We start from the raw sequence: 21,888 nt of genomic DNA, 5'->3' as shown, positions 1-21,888 counted from the left end.
AGGAAAACACCCTAATTGTATAACAAGGAGGTTCTTTATACCAAATAATGGAGAAAAGAGGGAAATTAGGGGTTTTCCAGCTCTGTCAAACTCAGAATATCCTGTGAACTGATGTTGCGTGAACTTAATTACATACACATCCCAGAAAGTGATGTTTTTCAGAATTGGGTGTCTCTCATGAGAAACAGGCAATATGTGTGTTTGGGGGACTCTACTGTACCTGCATTTATTGAATGCCTGGGTGGGGTGTAAATATGTGTGGTGTATAACGGTGTGAAGGAATAAGAACATCTGTGTGGTCTCTGTGCCTGTACAGCCTGATGTTCACCTCCCACCATGACACCAAGCAAATGCAGACAAGGGGTTAATGAGGAACTAAGGGGTTAATAGGAAGTGTGACCTTTTTGGTTTCTAGGAACACAGTCACAACAAAAGACACAAAGTCTGTCACACTAAGTGCATGATTTAACCAGAACAATTAACTTCAGATTTCTTTTTTTTTTTTTATCTTTCTCTATAGTCTCTTAGGGTCACACACACACACAATAGGACACACACACATTTGACACATCATCTGTGGTCTGGGAGCTGTAACTTTGTTCGGAGACGCCTAATTAGTAAATCAAACTGGGTGGAACATAACAAGCTGTGATCTTTCTTTATTTCAAACCAATGTCCTGTAAGGATAGTAAACAAAACAAAAAAAAGAAGAAGAGCTTCTACAGCCTGGATACTGTGTGAAGATATCAAATCATTTTTGATGATTTGTTTTCTTTTTTCAATAAACAACACTGGAAACTCTTCAAGCTGACCTTCAGTGAATCACATGTTCAGCTCTGAATGTTTCTCATAACATCATTATCACATCATCATCTGACTTTCATTATTGGTTTACTCCTATTTATTTAATTCCCTGGCAGGCGAGCGGCCTGCTGGCTCCGAGCCGTTTGGGCTGAGAACATTAGCTCAGCAGAATAAAACATATTTCTCACGCTGCAGTGGATTACGTCTAACAGAACATACGTATATACATAATATTGTTTTTTTTTTTCAATTATTTTATCAAATAAACAACAGGTGATATGTTGTCATTGTGCTATTTACAGTACATTTTTATTTTCAGGTTTCAAATTATTTGCAAATGACTGCATTCGATTTTCCTTTAGAATTACACAAGTCCTGACTTTTCTGGAAATGAGGTTTGTAATAGTGTCAGGTTGGGTATCTGGTAACATTAGCATTCACTTTCTGTTATCTGAATAAGTGTGGCGTTGTAACCCAAAGGTCACAGTTTAGTTCACGTGAATGAACAATGTGAGTGAAATGTACCTTTAGTCATTTGATTGACACTTCAGTCTGAAGCACCTTAGAATTCACCCTCATATACATGAAGAGCAACTTGGTGTTCAGTGGACACTTCAACATGTGGACCAGAGGAGCCATGAATTAAACCTCCAATGCTGCTGCTGCTCTCCTGCAGCTGCCCTGTCCTATAGAAATGCTGCAGTGGTACAGTAGCCTTGTAAAATGTATTTATTTCAAATTTCTGTGGATGATTCAAAACTGTATTTGTGTAGTGTTGAGTTCTTCAAGTAAAGTAATACCACAATTCCAAAATGCACCACTAAAAAATGTGATAAAAATGTGGAAATTAGTGTGAAAGGCTTTCGTCCCAGGTCAGACAAGGATTACAGTGGACAGTGTGTAAAAAAAGAGTGAATGTGGTCATGGCCAAAGAGAGCTCAGAGTAAGCTGAATGGATGTTCCTTTCATAAACAGCCAAGAGAAATCGCTTGATTCAAACCGACTCCATAATATTCAGATAATAATTCTAATGTGGGTTATATATGTGGGCACAGTCATTGCTATCTGATCTGTTCTTTCTTTCTTTGAGTATCTGGGAAAATGCTCGAGCTCAATGATGGCTCCAGTCCTTGAATGCTCTGACATTCTCCAGGGCTGAACCACCACTAATGGCAGCCTTTCACCCATTATCAAAGTCTGCCAGCGTTTTATGGACTAAAAAAAAAAGCATTTTGTGCAGAAGAGTCTGTCAGCAAGCACAACAGTGGAGATAACTGGAATAGAAACAAGTGTCACGTGTTATTGCTTAATGCTGCCTGGTCTATTGTTTACGCAGAGAAGAGAGCGGCACACTGAGTCCAGCTGCTCTGGAATATTCAGGCCTTGCGGTCCTTAACACATCTTCATTGTAGCTCTACCCAGCAGTCCTTGCAGCTGCAGTCATGCATCACGCTGTTCTACTGAACACACAGCAGGCACTGTTTGCTGCGGTGGAGATATGAACATATTCGTGTCTCTTTCATCAGTTCTGGCACATGGTGACAGGTGGATCATGTAAAAGTTAATAAGCTGAAGACTCGATGTTCAATCAAAAGGTCAAGATTAATGCAGCATTTTACAGAAAATGAATATCAGACAGAGAGCGAGTGTCAGAAAAGTTGGAAGATTACATAGTTCACATTGTAAGGTTGAGCGGGACTTCAAAAACCTGTGTCTCTCCCACAATCACTCCGACCTGAGCTCTCTGTCTGCTTTGATCCAGTTGGCATTTGATCGGGTGCCAGTGGACTCAGGACCTCTGACCTTTCTGTGATTTCAGGGCCTAAAGCAACCTGAGATGTGGGGGTTAAAGTTCTGAGCTGGCATAAAGGGGTGTGAGAGCTGCTCTAACTATGACCGAGTGTTCATTAATCACGGTCACACTGGGTTCTAATAAAGAAAAAGAGGCCAATCTGCTCTCAGCTGTGGTTCTCTGATCCTCTACCAGGTCTGTAGTGGGCTCCAGATGTGAAAGCTGACAGTGAAGTCACTCACTCTCACACACAAACACACGCACTCCAACCACATGCATTGTCTTGTACAAAACATTCACATGTACTGCCATATACACAGGATTTTGCTAAATCAAGTCCAGAATTATCGCTGCAAAGGGAAGCAAAGCATGGTGTGTTTGTCTGTAAATGTAGTCATTGTGTTAGGGCAGTGGACCCCTCCAGTTTTTCACCTGGAGGGTCTAACACAGGCCTTTGATGCTATTTACTTCACAGCCTCGTTCTCAGCCTAGTTCTCGAATGTGTGAGCATAGTGTAAGGAAACACCAGGATCTCACACACACACACACAGACACACACACACGCGCGCACACACACATGCACAAACACACACACACACACACACCTGTGTAGTTAAGTTTAACTTAGACTGATGATGTGACTTTGTCTTTGTCAATTTAACATTTAATGCAACTTTAACGAAAATGTACAGTACTGGTCTAGATATTTCCTCTTAAATGTAGTGGAGTAAACGTCAAAGGAGCAATAATTAAATCAACTTAAATGTGTAATCTGTACTTAAGTACAGTATGAAAGTACTTGTACATGAAAGTAAAAAGTACTTTGTTACTTCCTCTAGTGTTTCTGCAGATTAACTCCTGAGTTTTGTCATCTCCAAACAGCTCATTTCGCTCTAATGGCAGATACGGGGTCTTAAAAGACCATCCCATTTTATAGGGCCATATTTCAACCACTATTCCCTGAAACTGTCCAGGGGGGAACTGGAAAAATGAGGTCTGGGGGTAGACAGATCACTGGGAAAATGGCCATACAGGCGAAGGAGGCATGTGATGGAGTGGTCCTGTTCCCTGGCTCTACCAAGACCCATCCAAACAGAGTCCGCCTGACATTTTGGTTGTCCATGCTGGTGGAAACGACCTAGGACAGGTGGACATTGCTGGCTCTTAAAATGCAAATGGACTTGAGGCAGTTCCATGAAAGGTTCCCCTCAGTGAAACTTGTGTATTCTTGCATAAATGAGAGAAAGGTGTGGAGAACCGGACGGCGAGGGAAGATCGACAGTGATAGGAAGTGTTAGGAAGTCAACACCCAGATGAGAAAAGCTTTCAGAATCTTCAGTGGTGAAGTCATTGAACATCCCCATCTGCATTTTTTCCATGGTAGCACTTCACTACAAAAGGCAATGCAATCATTCTGTCCAGCATTTTAACCACACATCTTATTCTTACCTGGGAAAAACAGTGATGAATGAATGTAAATATATTGTGTTAATGTATGTGAACTGCTTTTTTTCTGTGTGTTCAATAACAATAGGAAATAAAAGAAATAAAATAAGTTATGCACTATGCATTATGACCTTTGATGTGTGAAAGACATATCAGAGTTGTGGCTTCTCTGTACCAACATAAAATGAAATAGTTGGATCTATGCACAGTACAATGCGAACGTCCAAGGAGATCAGTGCAGATCTGAGGAAGAGGATGGTAGATTTACACAAGTCAGGAATGTGTCTTGGAGCCAATTTTAAACAACTGCAGATTCCAAAATTATCAGTTCCAACTTTTGCACATACAACTTCTTCAGATGTGTGGAAGAAGACCCAAAGTGTCTCACCCAGCTGGGAGGACATTGATGGTCCAGATTGTCAGGAACAACACAGACACCATCATGGCCCAGGTCTGCCATGAACTGGTTGCTGCTGGGGCACCAGTGTCACTGTCCACAGTCAAGTGAGGTTTACCGTCCAAGAAAAAAGCCCCCCGCTCCAAAACAAACCCTCAAAGCTCGACTTACATTTATAGCTGACCACACAGGCGAAGAAAAGGCCTTCTGGAGGAATGTTTTGTGTTCAGACAAGACACAAACTGAGTTACTGGTTTACAATGACCAAAATGCTTGGAGGAGTAAAGGTGAGACATGTAACCCCAACAGCATTGTACTGTACCCACTGTTAGGCACAGCTGTGGCAGCTTTCTGTTTCGAGTTGGTGGAATTCACAACTGTTTGTATATGAAAACCTTTCAAATCGACACGTAATAAACAAGGTTTGACATGCTCTGATTTGTTTGAAAACTTTAAAAACCTTTTGAAGGAAAAACTCAGTGATGTTAAGTAACCGTGACTGGTGGCTTTGCCAGAGACTCTCCAAATGAAGTTATGAAGCATATTTTTACTAAAAAATATTGACAAAAGTTACAACCTGTCAAAAGGTTTAGATTCCTTTGAAACAAGTACAGTTTATTATAAAGATGTTTCTACGTTGTCACGAAGTAGAAAAAAGTAAAAGTAAGTAAGTACATGATTGCTTATTTACCTTGAGTATTAAAGTAAAAGTACTCGACATGTGTCTCTGTCCCCTGCTGTGGATCAACCCTGCTTTGTTGGGTTACATACTGTGGATCATTTTAAGCCACAGATATCTAACACCAGAGATCCACGAGAGGGCGCCATTAAGCAGATTTATAAGTTATGGCAGGAATTCATAATAAGAGATTAGAAACCTCTTGAACTTGTAAAACTAGGGGAATATTATTAAAAACAATCAGTGCCACAATATCTATGTCTCCTTTGACAGCAAAATGATGCATGGCCTTCTACAGTGGTCTTATATCCAGATAATTTTGGCAATATTACTGTGTTGATCGGTTCTTCAACATACCTATCAAAACATAAAGCACCAACAGGATGTTGAGCAATGAGCAATAAGAAACACATTCCATCATTTGAATAGTAAGGAATTTTCAAAGTGAATTTAAATGTCCGTTACAGCTAGACATCACTCTTCATCATTCATTTAATTGGATCCCAAGTGTCTAAGCCATCCAGTGTTTAATGTTAAGGTTAGCAATATAAGTTTAGTATTTCTCTATAAGTATAAACCCTATTTCTCGATTTTGTTTTGTTTGACCAAGTGTCTTCCTCAGCAACTTCCCCGTGTTGCCCTAGTTATTCCCCAGCTGCCTGTTGCTTCTTGTTAGTTTCTCTCTGCTATTGAAAATAAACGGAAAATATTGCAGCTAGATTTCCAACATCTCCCACCATATTTCCACCATATTGTGTGCCGTCATTTGTACAATGAGTTGACCTTTGTTGAATATCACCACCACCTGCTGAGTATCCCTAACGTTCTCATTACATAAAAACCTCATTACCACTTTGACTGTTCATTGTGTTCAGGTTTGTCACACACACAAAAAGCAATATAATAGCCATGAAGCAGAAACAGGGACATGCTCATCATCATGTGAGAATAAGTTAGACAATGGTCTAAGTGACTTCAGATCATTTTGAGACATGTGTCTTATGCTAATTCCCATTTACACCGCTAAAGGTGGTAAATGAACAATACAAACACACAATAGCAACAGAAGAAAACACTCATCATCCTGAGGTCATAGTGCATTGACCCTTTATATGACAGACTTTGGCAGGATGACAGAAGCTCCTGACAGCCTGCACACTCCCGATGTACATCACACCACTCTCACTGTTCTGAGTGCTAAAGGAAATCAGAGCACAATCAATAGATGTGGTCACGATGGGGTGAGACCCAGAGAGCCTGTAGATGGACAGCAAGCTGAGCTAATATTCACAAGTCTACATTTGATTAATTTTGTTATTATACTGTATGATGACTGTATCTGTTTCAGTATGGAGCTCAAATTAGATTCAGTACACTGTTCAAGTCACTGCAGTATCTGCTTTCTTCCCATGTGTCTTTGATTATTATATGCACCTTTTAGTTCAAACTTAGTTAAACCTCTCAAAGTGCCAAGTTGACTAAACTGTATGAAATTGGTTCAACAGTCATGTTGCATCTTGTCTGTTAGTCCTCCAACGCCAGCCAGTCTATACTGTAACAAAATCACTCAGTCATCTCATGTATTTCTTTATTCACTCTTCATCTACAAAGCACACTTTCAGGGAACACATGTAACACATGTAAAACAAATTGTGCTACTTAAAAAAAGAGGGTCTCGTTGAAATACACTCACTTTTAATTCAGAACTGCCGGGAACTGCTATGTGTTATTAGTTTAGAGCGGGACCTAATTTTAAACTATTAAATAATAATAGATTGAAAGAGACACAAAACCTCCAAATTTCATTAGTGTTCCTAGACTTGATTCTTAATATTAATCACACTTTCTTAATAAAATCTAGTGATAATATTTCTGACTACAACTATTTAATTTATTTTATTTTATTTATTTATTTTATTTGTTACATTGTAAGACTAAGTTACTGTCAAAAAAAACTAAAATAAAAATGCTTCCCTCTTTTCTGCCTTGCTTTATTAAACAGTTTGGGTCACTGTTTTATTATTGACCTGACAGTCTAATGACACTGGGGATGTGATGGGACTGTGTGTGGGAAGTTATATCTATGTTCAGTTGGACTTTTCCTACAGAAGACACTGAGGGTTTTTAATCTTTTTGTCATGGCAACACTAAATAAGAAGTTTGTTTGTACACGTGGGTGGGACACCTCCCCATCCAATTTACTGTACTATCAGAGAGACAGAGGACACGTCCCCTCTGCCCAGAACAGAAAGGCACCGCTGTCTTCTCAGATGTAAGCAGGTGTAGCGTGACAGTTGGTAAATGTCAGACCGTGAGTCTAGCGAAGGCAACCGAAGCAGAACCAGAGTGAGTCATGGGTGTTATCCTGCAGTGCGGAAGATGTTAGAACTCTGTGAGGCAGGAGATCATTAGCTCCTAAATCATTATCCACATTTAATGGTGGACAGTGGCCTCTGTGCTAATGTTACACAGCATATAAACCACGCACAAGGTTTTCCCACACAAGTCATCAGCGATGCCTGTGCTCCCACACTAATGGATAACTCAGTGTGTTTGTTACACTGTTTGTGTGGGGAGCCATTACTGACTTCTGCCCTGAGGGCTGTAAGAGAGGAGAACAGACAAGCTGACACGTGTGGATCAATAGAGCCAGAGCGCGGTCAGACCAGTGAGGACTCACTGAGGGACTGTGAGTCACGGACTGCTGCTTGCTGGACTGAACAGAGTTAGCTCTTGTTTGAGCTTTTCTTTCTTTGTATGCCAGACAATATAATGTCTCGCTGACATAGCTGATCTCTTACAGACATTAACTCCAAACATGTGGTCTCTGAACAAGTGCAGTATTACAAAGCACTGATAGATGTCAGCTTTAACACCTGTTTCCTCTTTTACTCATTCGGTTTTGGTTAAACAACCCTCAGACAAAAAAAAAAACTTCTTTAAAATCATAATTAAAAAAACATGAAGGCCTCTGATAAAATGTAGAAAAGTGTCCCACCCACTTTACAACTGACTTTAACACAGGGTGCCAGGCTCGTGTTTCCAGAAGGTCAGAAGTCAAATAGTCCATCAGAGGGGTCTAGCAGATGAACCTAAATGCATCCTGCTGAATAAGGTTAAACGCCAGCCAGAAACATTTTTCTCAACGTGGAAATTGAATTTCTTCCTAATTATGGCCTTAACTGATCTTTATAGCAACAGTAATTCATTTATTTTCTCTTGCTAGATCCATTAATTACAATTATGAGCCTATTGGAAAATAAAAGATGAAAGAACTTAGATGACATCCATTTTTCTTCTTTTCTTTACCTTCAAACTGTAATGTGTTAAGAAACCTTGTTAAATGTTCTGTTTCTAAGCAAACTATCTGTGGGCCCACACAGACAGTAAACTACAGTGTGGATAGACCAACAAAGTCTAATCTGCTTAGCTTCCCCCAGGAGAGTGGGCAGATCAGAGGAGCAAAGAAAAAGAGGCATTTCTGTATCAAATGGTTTACAGACTCATGCCAGGATTTTTATTTCACATCTTCTACACTTAACAGGATGTTCAGCTTTTTGTGCTTTCATGTTTAAAGGATTTTTATCCCTGTGCATCCCAGAAGCATCCTGGGAAAATACAGTATAAGGGAAACAACCTGACTCTCTATAGCAACATGTGGGATTTCCTAGACTTGACTTTGGGCACTGGGACGTCAACGTGTATTGAAGCCTGACTTGATATGATGAGTGCAATTAAGTGTTTTCTATCCAACTAGGACCTAATAAAAATAACGTACATTTTTCACTTTGGTTTGGTTTCTCGACTCACAAATTACCAGAGATATGACCTTTGGTGTGTATGTGTTGCAGTAATGTAATTTGTTTGGTAATCTGATATGAACTACTTTAAAATAGCCCTAGGGGTTATACATCCCTATGGTTTGCACCTGCTATGTGTATCATCACTGTCCAGTGGAACAGCAAGACTTGAAATAAATATGAATATAAACTTAAATCCAGTCGAGTTTTATCGACCTGTATTTTATTGAGTGCAGAGGTTCCAGTTGTGAAACAGAATGTCTCATATTCTTTGAACACCCTATGAGGGGAAAGTGGGAAAAGCACGGAAGTTACACCGGAAAAGTCAAATTAGCTCATGATTGCAGTTCATTTGACTTATATCTAGGGCACCTTTACTGTCCTTAACTGTGCCATCATAAACATGTTTCAATCTTTATTACAATTAGAGTGTGAGGAGCTTCAACCCATACTCAATAAAAGCTAACGTGTAGGTGTCATCAATCAATTTATTTGATTTTATTCTGGCACTGTTTAAAGGCATAAATATATAGTTGAGACAGTACATGCCAACAACAGGCATCAACATGGTCAAATACAATACATACCATACAAACACAACAAAACCATTTCTTTCGAACACAAGTGTTGAGTTTTAGCAATTAAAACATTTTGTACATTGTAAAATTTGACATCATGTCCTTTGTCCTTGGGCAAAGGCTGCACAACAAATGTCTGGACACAGTGGTGTTAACGTTTAATTAATTGTAGTTTTAATGATGCAGGAGATCAGACAAATATTTATATAATTGCTAAAATGAAGTTGTTTATTTCCCACAGTATTTTTAATTTGTTGTCCTGCTTAATTGTTGAACTCCGCTTTAAAAAGTAAGTGACAGTGCAGAAAATAAAAAAAAACTATAAATTGTATCTCTGTGACTGACTGAATAATGGATTATATGATTAACTGGGTTTGATGGCCACTATACAGCAAAACCATGTGTGTAAGAGAAATTCTCCTCCAGATGTTCTGGGTTTTTTTTCCATCCCATTAGGGACTGTCTAATTTAGCAGGCAAGCCACACAGTGTGGGCCCCATACTGAACGTAAAACACGAGGAGAGGTGTTCACAGATTGTTGGCAACTGGCACAGTAACACAACACAGGAAACCACAGGCAACATATGTCGATAACTTGGCAACATATATGCTCCATTACTTGGGTTTTGTTTCCCAAAGACCAACATGGTATTTTAGCCTCTGGGCATAATACAAACAGCACCACAACATCAGCATACAGTATATGCAGAATGCAGTTTTACAGAACACAGTTTGAAAAGACGTCACAGTGGAAATCACCACAAAGCCAACGCAGGGGTGCAGAGCACTTCAGAAAGCTGCTGCATATCCTTCTTCTCCTTCTCTCCTTCTCTCCTCCACCCTCTACAGGTCTGTAGGTACACATGGACCACCTCTGGATATGTAATGAGCAGCTGTGTTACCTTACCAGTTATTTACTGAATTATGAATTATTAATCTGCTGATAACTGACATTCAAAGAAAAGTAAAAAAAAAAAAAGAAAAAGAAAAAACGTTGGAAGCATTGGAGGCCTGTGCATCCCAATCACGCTATTCCTACTTAACTCCACCTCTAGGACCCTCTCTAGGCAGTGCAGCACTGCCACAGTCTGTCAGTCATTCGGACGCTACATCTGATTGGATGGAGTGCCAGCGAGCTGTTTCTATTTGCCCCCGACTGCACATTTCCTTCCAGTGCCCCTGTCCCTCCTCTGAGGCGTTGTTCCCAATCAATACGCGGCCCAGTACAGTGCTCTTAGTGTACAGACGACCCTGCAGACAAACACAGATAACTGACTTGAAATGGCGCAGAAACGGCTGCCGGTGTCGCAGCAGAAAGCTGCATTTCATTAACATGCCCTGTACATTCGGGTCACAGAACGTGTACCTGCATGACGATGAATTCAAAGACCAGTGGCAGCTGGCTGATGTCACCGGGGGGCAGATCAAAGAGGAATGGAGCATTCCAGACAGGGTTTGAGCCACTAGCTCCTTTGGTCTCCTTGGTACCGATTACTTTCCCGTCCTGACGCAGGTTGATGACAACATAGTGGTCTGGTGAAAATATTTACATCCACAGTCAGTAAAGTTTTTCTTTATAACTGTCCACAATGGTCAACAAATACAAAAGAGCAACAAAATCATTCTTATTTATTTATTTATAGATGAATGGACTCTTGATGACGTCCATCATGTGTGTTGTGTTTAGCTTCATATGAAATGATCTGCACATGTTGATTTATATGCTCTGATCATCTCTCAGCTATCACAGATCCACATCTGCTTTGTCACTTGAATAAACATGATTGCCCTCGTAAATCTTTTCGGCCATGCTAATCGGATTTATTTCCTAAAATTAAAAAGCAATGTGTTACTGTCAAGCAAGAATCATGCGTCTGCAAGGACTTTGTGATATCACAGAATTATGATCCTAAAAGTCCGGAGGAGCAGACCCTGCTTGAACTGTCAGTTTAAACGTGGGGAACAAAAACAGTTGTTTACCTCAGAAGCTCGTGATTCTTCCTCTCCAAACAAGCATGATCAAAGCAGGGCTTGAAATCAGATGCAGTGAGATATGATAGAACCGGGAGGGGAAATGACACCGAGCTGATCTGTTCCTAATCTGATTATACTTCAAGCCAATCTGAAAACCAATCTGTCTGACTATGGCTCGGGCAATCGAGGAGGTTACAGACACAGGCAATATGAGCAGTTTACACGTCTCCCATCTGTTGGTAGGAACTGCAGCTTTTGGTGCATCGATGTAGACTGATGTATACTGATATTTGCATGCATACTAGTGCACATAAAAAATATAGATCCACATGGGGAGGTTAGTGGGTGTTAGCTGCTGTTGTTGCTCATGTGTCTTAAAAAAACTAAAGATGTTAATAATCCACACTCAGCTGAAGAAATCAGCTGAATCAGAAGAAATAAAATTATGACGAGTTTATTAAAAAGTAAATAAAAATGATATTGAAATTTGAATCCCTTCATAAATTAAATGAGAGTGTGTGTGAGTTGAAGGTACATTTGTATTATCTGAATGTGCAATAAATATTAAGTTGATTAGAAATATTCTTAATTTTAATCTATTTGCCATTAAAAAAAACTGGATGCAAACTTTGGCATTTTTGACTGTAGCTTCAACTTTTCTGTTTAAGTTCTTCATGTTGTTACCATCTTCCACTGCAACAGGGAGACGAAGGGGGAAACACAAAAAAGGGGATTTTATACTAAAAATACTTCGGAAATGAATAATATTTTCAGAGAACAAGGACTGTGGATTTTGGCCCCCATCATTTCCACTGAAAGGGCCTTAGGAAAAGACGTCTCTCTTTGTGGCCAGTATGAGCAACAGGGCTCACGCTCAGTGCTTAAGGTGCATGTTACATATCAACAATATCCACTGTTGCAAATGTATATAGTTCCATTGCCAGAGTACAACTAAGGTAATTGAGGAAAATTATTTAAAAGAGGAGCAGTTCTGGTTATGGCACACATCACTGCTTGAAAGGAAAAATACGTGTTCAAAAGGAAAAATATGCCCCAAATTTTTATGTTTGCCCACATCCATCAACGGTCTTTTGGTTTTATAAATCCACTTTGGTTAAAGGATCTTTCTGTCATTTTGGGAAATACACTTAATATTTTTTCATATTTACTTCAGAGATAGATGAAGAGAGTGACACCAATGTTACAGTCGGTTAGCCTGTCCAATAGGAGCCACGAGAACATGAGTTCAGCTTATACCAAGACTCAAAACAGAGGAAAACTTATAGCTTGGCTCTTTCCAAACATAACAAAACCCACATACCAGTACCACACACAGTACTGTTCATTTATTAACACTTTATACTTAGTTTTTTACATCTGTATAATAGTAAAAATGACTAATAGTCTTTGTAATTACAAACTGCAAGCAAACTCTCAAGTTATGCAAAATGGCAGAGGGAATAATAGAGAGGTGTTTTTGACATCTAAGGTTTCTGACTTTAAAAGCTCAGACTGAGACTTCCCATGTCCTACCAACAATCCTCACTGATTGACTATTATTTTTTTTAACCATTTCCAAGTAGTAACAGTATATTAACCATGGAAAAATAGGGCAATATTCAAGAGAACGGCAGACTATTTCACTTTTTGGATAAAAGGACTTGCCAGCCTTCACCTGGAGCTCCTGGGATCCGTGTGAGCTTGGCCAGATTCTCAGCCTTGCGGACCATCACCTTGATACGCTGGGCCAGCGTCTGGTATTGCAGCAGGATGAACAGTTGTCCCAAAGCTCGTGGCACACACACGGAGCTCTTCCTGTGACCCAGCGTTTCCTGAGAACTCACACTCTGAGGATGATGAGCAGGAGAAAATCAAGAAATGCAGAAAATTGGGAGAGATTCAGCTTCTTTCACCCAGCAGCTGTTTCCTTCCTGCTTGGGGAGACTAAGAATGACGTGAATGTAAAACTAAAACAAGAACACAACAGATTCAAGCTATAAAGCAACTTGAAACACTCGCTCAGGAATACTATGATTCTGTCCGTGAATGAGTCGACCAAGGCGCTGACGATATCAGAACTTTTAGTGTTTTGGTCCTCCATCAGAGGAATTCTCCACCAATTATAGTACGCCAAGGTCAAGGAGCAAGTTAAGAGTTTGACACGGATTCATGCTTAGGATATTAATAAATATGACCAGTTTTTATTCATGAGACACTTGGATTAAAGTGACTCGGGAGCTCAGCTGGTCTAAATCTGTATCTGATTTTCAATCACTTAAAGTCGATCTGTTACACTGCAAATCATTATACGCTGCTGTCAGAGTTAAGGATTCCTTTGCCAGTGTGACCACTGATCCTAAAATAACACATATGTCCATGTGGTAAGGCCCTGTGAATAGAAGCAGTAGCTAATGCATACGTTTGATGGTAATTTCCCTCTGATTTTATGTCACATGTCATTAGTTTGCCCTGTTTAGGGATCTGTGAGTCACGGTCTGATGTCAACTGAATGTTTGCCCGCCAGCTACTTCCTGAAGCCAGGCAGCAGAGTGTGAATGCAATTTCACCCAACAAGTGAGTTTTGGTTCACTGCCTCAGTCACTAGCACTTTGCCTGAGAGGCCGTCACTTACCCTTAAACTGCCTTTTAAAAGGAGAGATGTTATTCTGCACACACACGTTGCCCATCTAAGCCTAAAGTGCTACATTTGATTTTCAGGATGTTTATTCCACCTTGGAGTTGGGAGGAAGTTGAGTGAGTTTCCAGGTAGAACTGGTCCCACACAGGCTGGAAGCTTTTTAAAAATCTGAGGCTTTTCACAGTATTTGGGGTCTTGTTTTGGTCAGCAGTAATGGATTTGTGACACAGTTGTTGGACAGCAATTTGTTCATTTTCTGTATGTCAATAACTACTGTATTTGAAAAGCTCCATGAGCAGCAAGATCTTTTGGTTCGAAGCAAATTGGAGGATCATAACAGAAGCATTTTTTCCACATCAATAGATTTTGACTCGTCTATTGTTAGATGCTGAGCAGAAAAAAAATGCACTGTAATCCTGCTCACCAGTGTTTTTTGACTACCAGTTCATAAAATCAGGCAGAATAAACATATTCTCTTCCCTCCTCAAAATCCAAACAAAAAAACTATGGAAAAGATTTTATGGGGTTCTTGTTTGAACTAGAACTGTGGATATGTGCTATTCGGTTAGGATGCGGTAACTGTTGACTCTGCATAGGGGTTACATAATAGACCACAACACACTTCTAAAGCATGGAAGCCTCAGAAGGGAGGTGATAAAATAGCACTGACAAGCTTAACCACAATTAATTAGACTCTGTCTTACGTTATGTTCACATATTTGATTTCTGAAATAAATTGTGGTGACAAAACTAAATATTTCTGTACTGCAGTGAAGTCACCCTAAATGGTACCAAGTGGCAGAATTTGACAAAAGCAGCCAAAATCACTTTTGATTCACAACATGTATCTAAATGTAATTTTTATGTAACATTGAACAAGCTAAAGAGCCAGGTGTTGTTCTGAGGAGGTGCTGAAGTCAACAACAGAACTAAAATGGGATGCTCATGTTGCTGTCTGCCTGTCAGATAAGTTTACAGGCAGCTCTTTGGTAACAGGTTAGCGATAACAGCTTGACACTGCAATGCTAGGCCACATCAGGGTCCACTTTGTTTTGGAGACTTTCTGCACTCTGTTGGCAGGGGGATAAGAGTGTGGGCTTCCTGAAAAATATAAATGATCGCTAGTAAACTTGAGTTTCAAATTCCCAGTTCTGCAGCCTTATGTGACTGGTAGCTTATGTTGCTTTGCCAGGCAGACAAACCAAAGTCATGCTGTCTTTTAGAAAATTGTGGGCATCTGCTTTTAGCTTGTGGGCTGAGATGGTGCCCGCAGTTTATTAAAGGCTCTGCACAAAAATTGTTGGGAGCTGAAGTAAATTAGCAACTCGGGATCATTTATCAGGATGGAGAGACATAGAAAATGATCCAAATTATAGCTTTCAAACCAAACATCCAAACATGTGGCAGGTACATGGGTGTCCCTTTAACTCCGTGCTTTTAAAGCTCGCTGCAACAACAGCTCATTGACATGTTTGTTATAGCTTCGATATACTGCTTATGTACATGACCTATTCCTAATTCTGTCATCAGTTCTACATGCACCCCTATTTTTTTCTCAAGCTTATTGCCTGGTAATACAAATATAGGCCACTTCTCATGGACAATGTACAATATGACTATGATTTAAAAAAAACAAAACGTCAGCACCCTCAGAATACCACACACATAATGCTGATCATCCTGACACTCAATAGCAGCCCCTTGGTGATCCGGCTTCTCTCCTCAAATTGCTGCCTTGTCATGCCTTCATTTCCCTGACATGTCAAAACAAGTAATGTAATGCAGAAGAACGATTCCCCACAGTCTGACTCATCCATTTATACTGATTAGAAAACCTGGTGGTTTTACTGTAAATCCAGGAGGTGCCCACATTAAAAGAAGCCCTCACTGCCACGCACCCTCTGCAGACTGTACTCACTCACCCTATCTGGATTTCTAAGCAGCCCTGGTCCTCCACAGGAACCTCCTGCTCCACGTTCACACACTTACACACACACTGATACCCAGCAGCCACTACTTAAATGAATGGGAAGATGATGCTTTGTGTGTGTGTGTGAGAGAGAGAAAGAGTAGGGTTTGAAAGGGGATATACCATACATGATCATGAATGGAGGGACAGAGGTAAGTATGTCCAATGAGCAAGGAACCGGTATGACTGAATGAGCAATGCCCACAGGACCCCCTCCCACTCAAAACCCGGTTATTAATGCCCTCTGGCAGTGTTTCAACAAAGCTGCAGAGGGCATAGTGTGGGCTTGCTGCCAACATGCTGCACTCTGCTTGTTTGCTCTGCAGTCACTAACAACAATGTCACCATAACTAACAACAGTGGAAAACTGGCTAATGGGTGAGCTGATTAGAAGCTACATTCCTTCATGGATGAAACATGATATGTGCTTTTAATATGCCTTATGTGTAGTTTCTCTAGCCATTAAATCAAATGCAAAATGTACAACCCCAATTAAAAAAAAAGTTGGGACAGTGTGATAAACGTAAATAAAACAGAATGCCATGATTTGCAAATCTCATCAACCCATATTTTATTCACACTAGAACATAAACAACATATCAGATGTGGAAACTGAGAAATTTTTACCATTTCATTAAAAATATTGGCTCATTTTGAATTTAATGGCAGCAACACAGCAACTGGGCTTTTGTTGCCAGACTTTTAGTTTCATGATGGGCCAAATATTTTCTGGACTGCTGGCAGGCCAGTTCAGCACCATGACTCTTCTCCTGTGATACAGTATGTGGTTTAGCATTGTCCTGAAAGAGACGTTGTTTGGATGGGAGCATGTGTTGCTCTAAATCCTCTATGCACTTTCCAGCATTGATGGTGTCTTTCCAGATGTGTAAGCTGCCCACATCATAGGAACTTATTCACCCACATACCATCAGAGATTCAGGCTTTTGTCAGTTGGCTGATAACAAGCTGGATGGTCCCTCTTCTCTTTAGTCTGCAGAACACAGCATCCATGGTTTCCACAAAGAATTTCAAATTTGGATTCATTTGACCACAGAACAGTTTTCCATTTTGCCTCAGACTATTATAAGTGAGCGTTGGCCCAGAGAACACGGCAGCATATGGCTTCTTCTTTGCAAGATACAGCTTTAACTTAACATTTATGGATTGCACAGCGAACTTTCTTCGAGGACAGTGATTTCTGGAAGTGTTCCTGAGCCGTTGCAGTGATGTCCAGTAGTGAATCAGGCCTGTTTTTAATGCAGTGCTGCCTGAGGGCCGAACATCACGCGTATCAAGTTTTGACCTTTAGCCTTGTCTCTTGTGCCCAGAGATTTCGAATACTTTGATTATATTATCTACTGTAGATGGTGGGATCTTCAATCCCAATTTTCCGTTGAGGACATTTTTTTGATATTGTTGCAGAATGTTTAAATGCAGTTTGTCACAGAATGATGAACTGCTGAAGTGAAATGTTCCTTTATACCCAGTCATGTTACTGACTGAGTTACTGAAATTGTGAAATTTCTCAGTTTCAATATCTGATATGTTGTTTATTTTACAATGTGAATAAAATATGGGTTGATAAGATTTGCAAAGCATTGCATTCTGTTTTTATTTATGTTTTACACATTGTCCCAACTTTTTGGAATGAGTGTTGTATGCAAACTTGGTTAAAAAGGAATTTTGAAGGAAATAACATACTGTACAGAGTACATGAAGTCTGGGAGAGTAGTTTGAAGTGCATCCTGTCACTGGCTCAAACAGGAACTAAAATTCAAACCACCCATCCTTAGAAACACACAAACACACAAACACACACACACACACATAAATCCATAGTCCACCGTGCATTAATCTGTGCTCGAGGTTTGTGGATGATCTCCACTCCACTATGGGTCCACAGTCTGTGCAAAAGTTTACCTGGATTTGGCAATGAAACCACAGCAAATTATCTACTTGAAATCATAAGCAACAGTCAGCAGCCAGTTACTTTGTCATAGCGTAAAGACTGGAAATGGATGGATGCAGCTACTGTAAACTGGCTAAGATAAGCAGCAGCTACCTGGAGCCTTGTATTTACCATACAGATAAGACAGAGTGGTACAAGTTGTCCCATCTAACTCTTGGCAAATAAGTGAGAGAAAGCTTATTTCCAAAATGTCAAACTATCCTTTAAAAGTTCTCCTTGTGCATTTTGAAGGTGACACAGCTGACTATAGATTTTTCTGAGTAACACTTGCTTGTTCTTTGTGTGCATTACATTTGTGGATCAGGCTTCTGCCTACAGGCTCCCAGTTAAGAGTCATCTTCTTATTAATCTGTTTTTCTGGTTTGGTTTGGTGCTGGTTAAGACAACAGGTGCTCTGTGTGGGCTTATGGAGGCAGCTCATCAACAAAGATTTAAATTCTCTGCTACTGGAATTTGTAGAAACTTTCAATGTTGTTGTTATTCTGTTCTTATAGACTTTTCTTTGTTCTTGAAATCTTTTGCATATATGTTTATATATTTATGAAATCACAATATACCTTTTTCAGCTTGCTTTTAGCTGGACCGAGCTGCCTGGTGTAGGTGGTGGTGGTGTCAGGCTCCCAATCCATCTGCTCACAGGGCAGCTCCACCACCCCCAGTGAAGTTTCTCTTAGGCCTGAGAAGTCCCTGCTGTAGACAGCCAGTCTCAAGGTGCAAGTGCACAGCACTGCCAGAGAGCCCACCTGCAGCACAAAGCTCTGACTCTGGAGGTCTAGGCTGAGGCTGCGGCGCCGAGAGGAGATCTGCTGAGAGGAGGGGCAGAGTGGTGGAAGGCTCACCCGGACAAACACCCCACCGCGCTTTCTGCCAGAACCTGAGAGCCCCAAGATGTTGACCACCAAGGTGCCATAGACAGAGGAAAAGAGCAGGGAGAACTGCAGGAGAGGAGCAGGCTTTGAGGAGCTAGAGAGGGAGCTAGAGCCATACTGCGACGGACAGGGCTCCATGTGCCGGGTGGGCGCTTTGGCAGCTGCAGCCGTCAGTCGACTGGTCTCGTTGTAAAGAAAACTTTCACCGCTCACAGTGCTGCGCCGACCCATAGCCCGCCGGGACTTAGAGACAAGGCTCAGCTTAGTGAGGGAGGGCAAAGAGGCTCTGCCATGAGTTTGAGATTTATTTGGTGAGCAGGGAACAGCCGGTGTGCTGAGACGCCGCATTGGGAAAACAGACCGCGGTGACTGCACCAGCTCAGCTGATCTGGTCGGGCTGATGTCAAAGGGTAGAGCTGTGAGGTCGTCCTCAGAGGGAGAGGGGCTGCTTTTACACGAAGGGAATTCCAACACGTCCCCATCCAGCTCCTCATACTGCTGCTTGACTGGCTGTGTACAGGGAGATGGAGTCAAAGTCACAGTCACCTTCTCAGCAGGATGAGGAGACATGAAAACTGCCTCCTTGTCCTCGGATGAAACACTCTTCCTTCTGCGACAGCAAAGGATGCAGCCGATTACCAGACAGTAGCAGAACACAGCCAGACCCACAGCCAGCAGGATCTGCAGGTGAACTAGAGACACAGGAAGGAAAGCATCCATGACGTAATATTGTAGAAGTACAGGAGTATTTGTGAGTAGGAAACATAAAACAACTGGGAGGAAGAAAAGGAGATAAAGGTCCAAACATAGACAGAAAGATCACCACAAACTGACAAATGAAATCAGCTTTGTGAAAGAAAGAGTTCCAATAATCTCAAATGAATTACTGAAGATCTGACATCTGACTGTAAACATAATCTTTCTATGTCTGCGCTTTGTGTCCATGATGAGATTAAAGAGGAAGTGTCTCAGCATTATGATCATAATTGTATAAATGATATTGTCCAGACTGCTGCTTTAAATCAAAGAGCAGATGCATTGATGTCACTTTCAAATTGTGAGTTTGTGTGTGTGTGTTTTCACTCACCATTCGATCATTGAGCTATTTACACATCTGCATAATGATTTAATCACTTAAACGTTATTGTGATGTTTTACCCCCATATTTTCTATAACATTTCAGTTAAATATTTGCACACGAACTGAAATCTTTCCTGGCTTTTGTATCATCTTATTGCTCTTAAAATGAACTGAGCTCACTGGATTAAATATGTTTTATGAAACATGTGAAGTCTTAAATAAAATTTCACAGTAATTTGCATTTAATCACTCACATAAAATCATGGCAGAGCTACCATTGCTGCTGAGATTTGGGCTCGTAAAGCTGAACCCTGATGCTCAGTCCTTGTCAGAAAACGAGGGTGTGTTGGGATGACTCATGCATAGGGGAGGACAGTGGTGAAAACAAGGTTGAAAAGCTTCAGTAAATGACCACTGAGAGCTGATCAGTTTAGATGCACCACAACCTTTGATAGTAAGTTTTATTCATCTAACAAACACAAACATCTCATCAATCTCTGAGGTGTGTGTCCCAAAACAAAGCATACGTGAATCAAGACACTGATTCATCACCACAAGACACTTTTCTGACAGCAAAGGCACCTTACGTTAGGCGCACACCTGTAAAGACCAGAGCAAGTGAGGGCAAACCATCAGTGCAGATCCATTTCCCATCTGTCATTAGGAAATGAAAGTCCTGATGTGCTGAATGCTGCAGTGATGTTAGAAAATAAGAGCTGGTGGTGTCGCTCTAAAATATGACTCGGACTGAGCAACTAGTGGACACCATCAAAGATTAAATGAGGTCAAATTGAAATCTGAGATACGCAAATTCAGCATTTAATGCAGACTTCTTGGTCCTGTATTGTGCACTTTTAAAAACCGTTTAACCATCCATCAGAAGGACAGTGTGGAAAAGTTCAGAAACTTATTCTAATCAAGGATGGTAATCGTTTATATCAGACTACAATACTCTAACAAACTTATCCACAGCAAACGGAAACAGGGACACCTTCCCAAGCAGTTGCAGCCTTCTTCACCGGTCAGGCCTTAAGTGCAACAACCCCATTTTTACAAACAACGTCCTTTCCTTCGTTTTTAGCCCTTATGCAAGACTTCAGAGTTCAGATTTACAGAGGACATGACCAGCATTATGATTTCTTGAAAAGAAAAAATCTGCAGCATTTTGCATCCTTTTCTTTCAAAAAATGCCCATGTTTAAACAAATCCAGACGCTCGCAAACACGGCAGACCTAACAAGATGAGTAAAAGTAAAAGCACGGAAACTGAAGAACAGTCAAAGCTTCCTACCTCCCAGAGTGTACTGCGACATGTTTCCGTACGGTGTGATGTGAGTGTGAGTCAGTGGGAGCCGCTGTTTATGAGAGCGGTCCATCGCCAGTGCGCAGGGACCTGCAGCTTCCAGCCAATAGCTTCACTGGATGACCGAGCGCTGATTTCTGTCGCAGCCACCGTGCAGAAAAGCTCAGTCTTCTTCAAAAACTGCCTACCACCGTCACTTCACCACAGTAAGGAGACCTGCAGCAGGCTCATAAGAAACTACAGAGCAGAGCACAGTGACTGCGGGAGAGGAAGGAAGCGCTTATTCACCTGCAGTAAATTCACTCATTTGTCCCTCGAGACTGACGACAAATTCCCAGTACACCAATACATACATTCCGTTGCTTCTTGTTCGGACGAATTACACTTTTAATAATGATCCCATTCATTATTAGATGGATCTAATGATTATTGTTTCGATAAGTCCATAAATTCTTTAGTTTAGAATATGTCAATAGTAAAAAAAAACAAACCCTCACAACGTCCCAAATAACACAAAGGAGAGAAAAGCAGCACATACAGAGATTTTTATCAATAATATATATTTTAAATTAGACCAAATCAGGATTTATC

The 21,888-nt window shown here is 40.7% G+C and overlaps 1 protein-coding gene across 1 annotated transcript; it reads right to left on the bottom strand.

Annotated features, from left to right (window-relative positions):
• Nucleotides 1-9,388: 9,388 nt before the first annotated feature.
• On the bottom strand, nucleotides 9,389-21,494 carry LOC137111477 (synaptotagmin-5). Its single transcript, XM_067495096.1, has 5 exons — nucleotides 21,286-21,494; nucleotides 18,604-19,607; nucleotides 13,146-13,317; nucleotides 10,863-11,029; nucleotides 9,389-10,747 (listed from the first exon to the last, which is right to left on the bottom strand). Exons 1-5 carry the CDS (start codon nucleotides 21,368-21,370, stop codon nucleotides 10,592-10,594), a joined length of 1,584 nt encoding a protein of 527 aa, XP_067351197.1. The 5' UTR covers nucleotides 21,371-21,494; the 3' UTR covers nucleotides 9,389-10,591.
• Between the last annotated feature and the right edge of the window lie 394 nt (nucleotides 21,495-21,888).

Source organism: Channa argus, chromosome 2 (genome assembly GCF_033026475.1).
Source record: "Channa argus isolate prfri chromosome 2, Channa argus male v1.0, whole genome shotgun sequence".
Lineage (NCBI taxonomy): Eukaryota > Metazoa > Chordata > Actinopteri > Anabantiformes > Channidae > Channa > Channa argus.
Note: the sequence above shows the minus strand (reverse complement) of the source record. Positions and strands in the feature narration are given on the sequence as shown.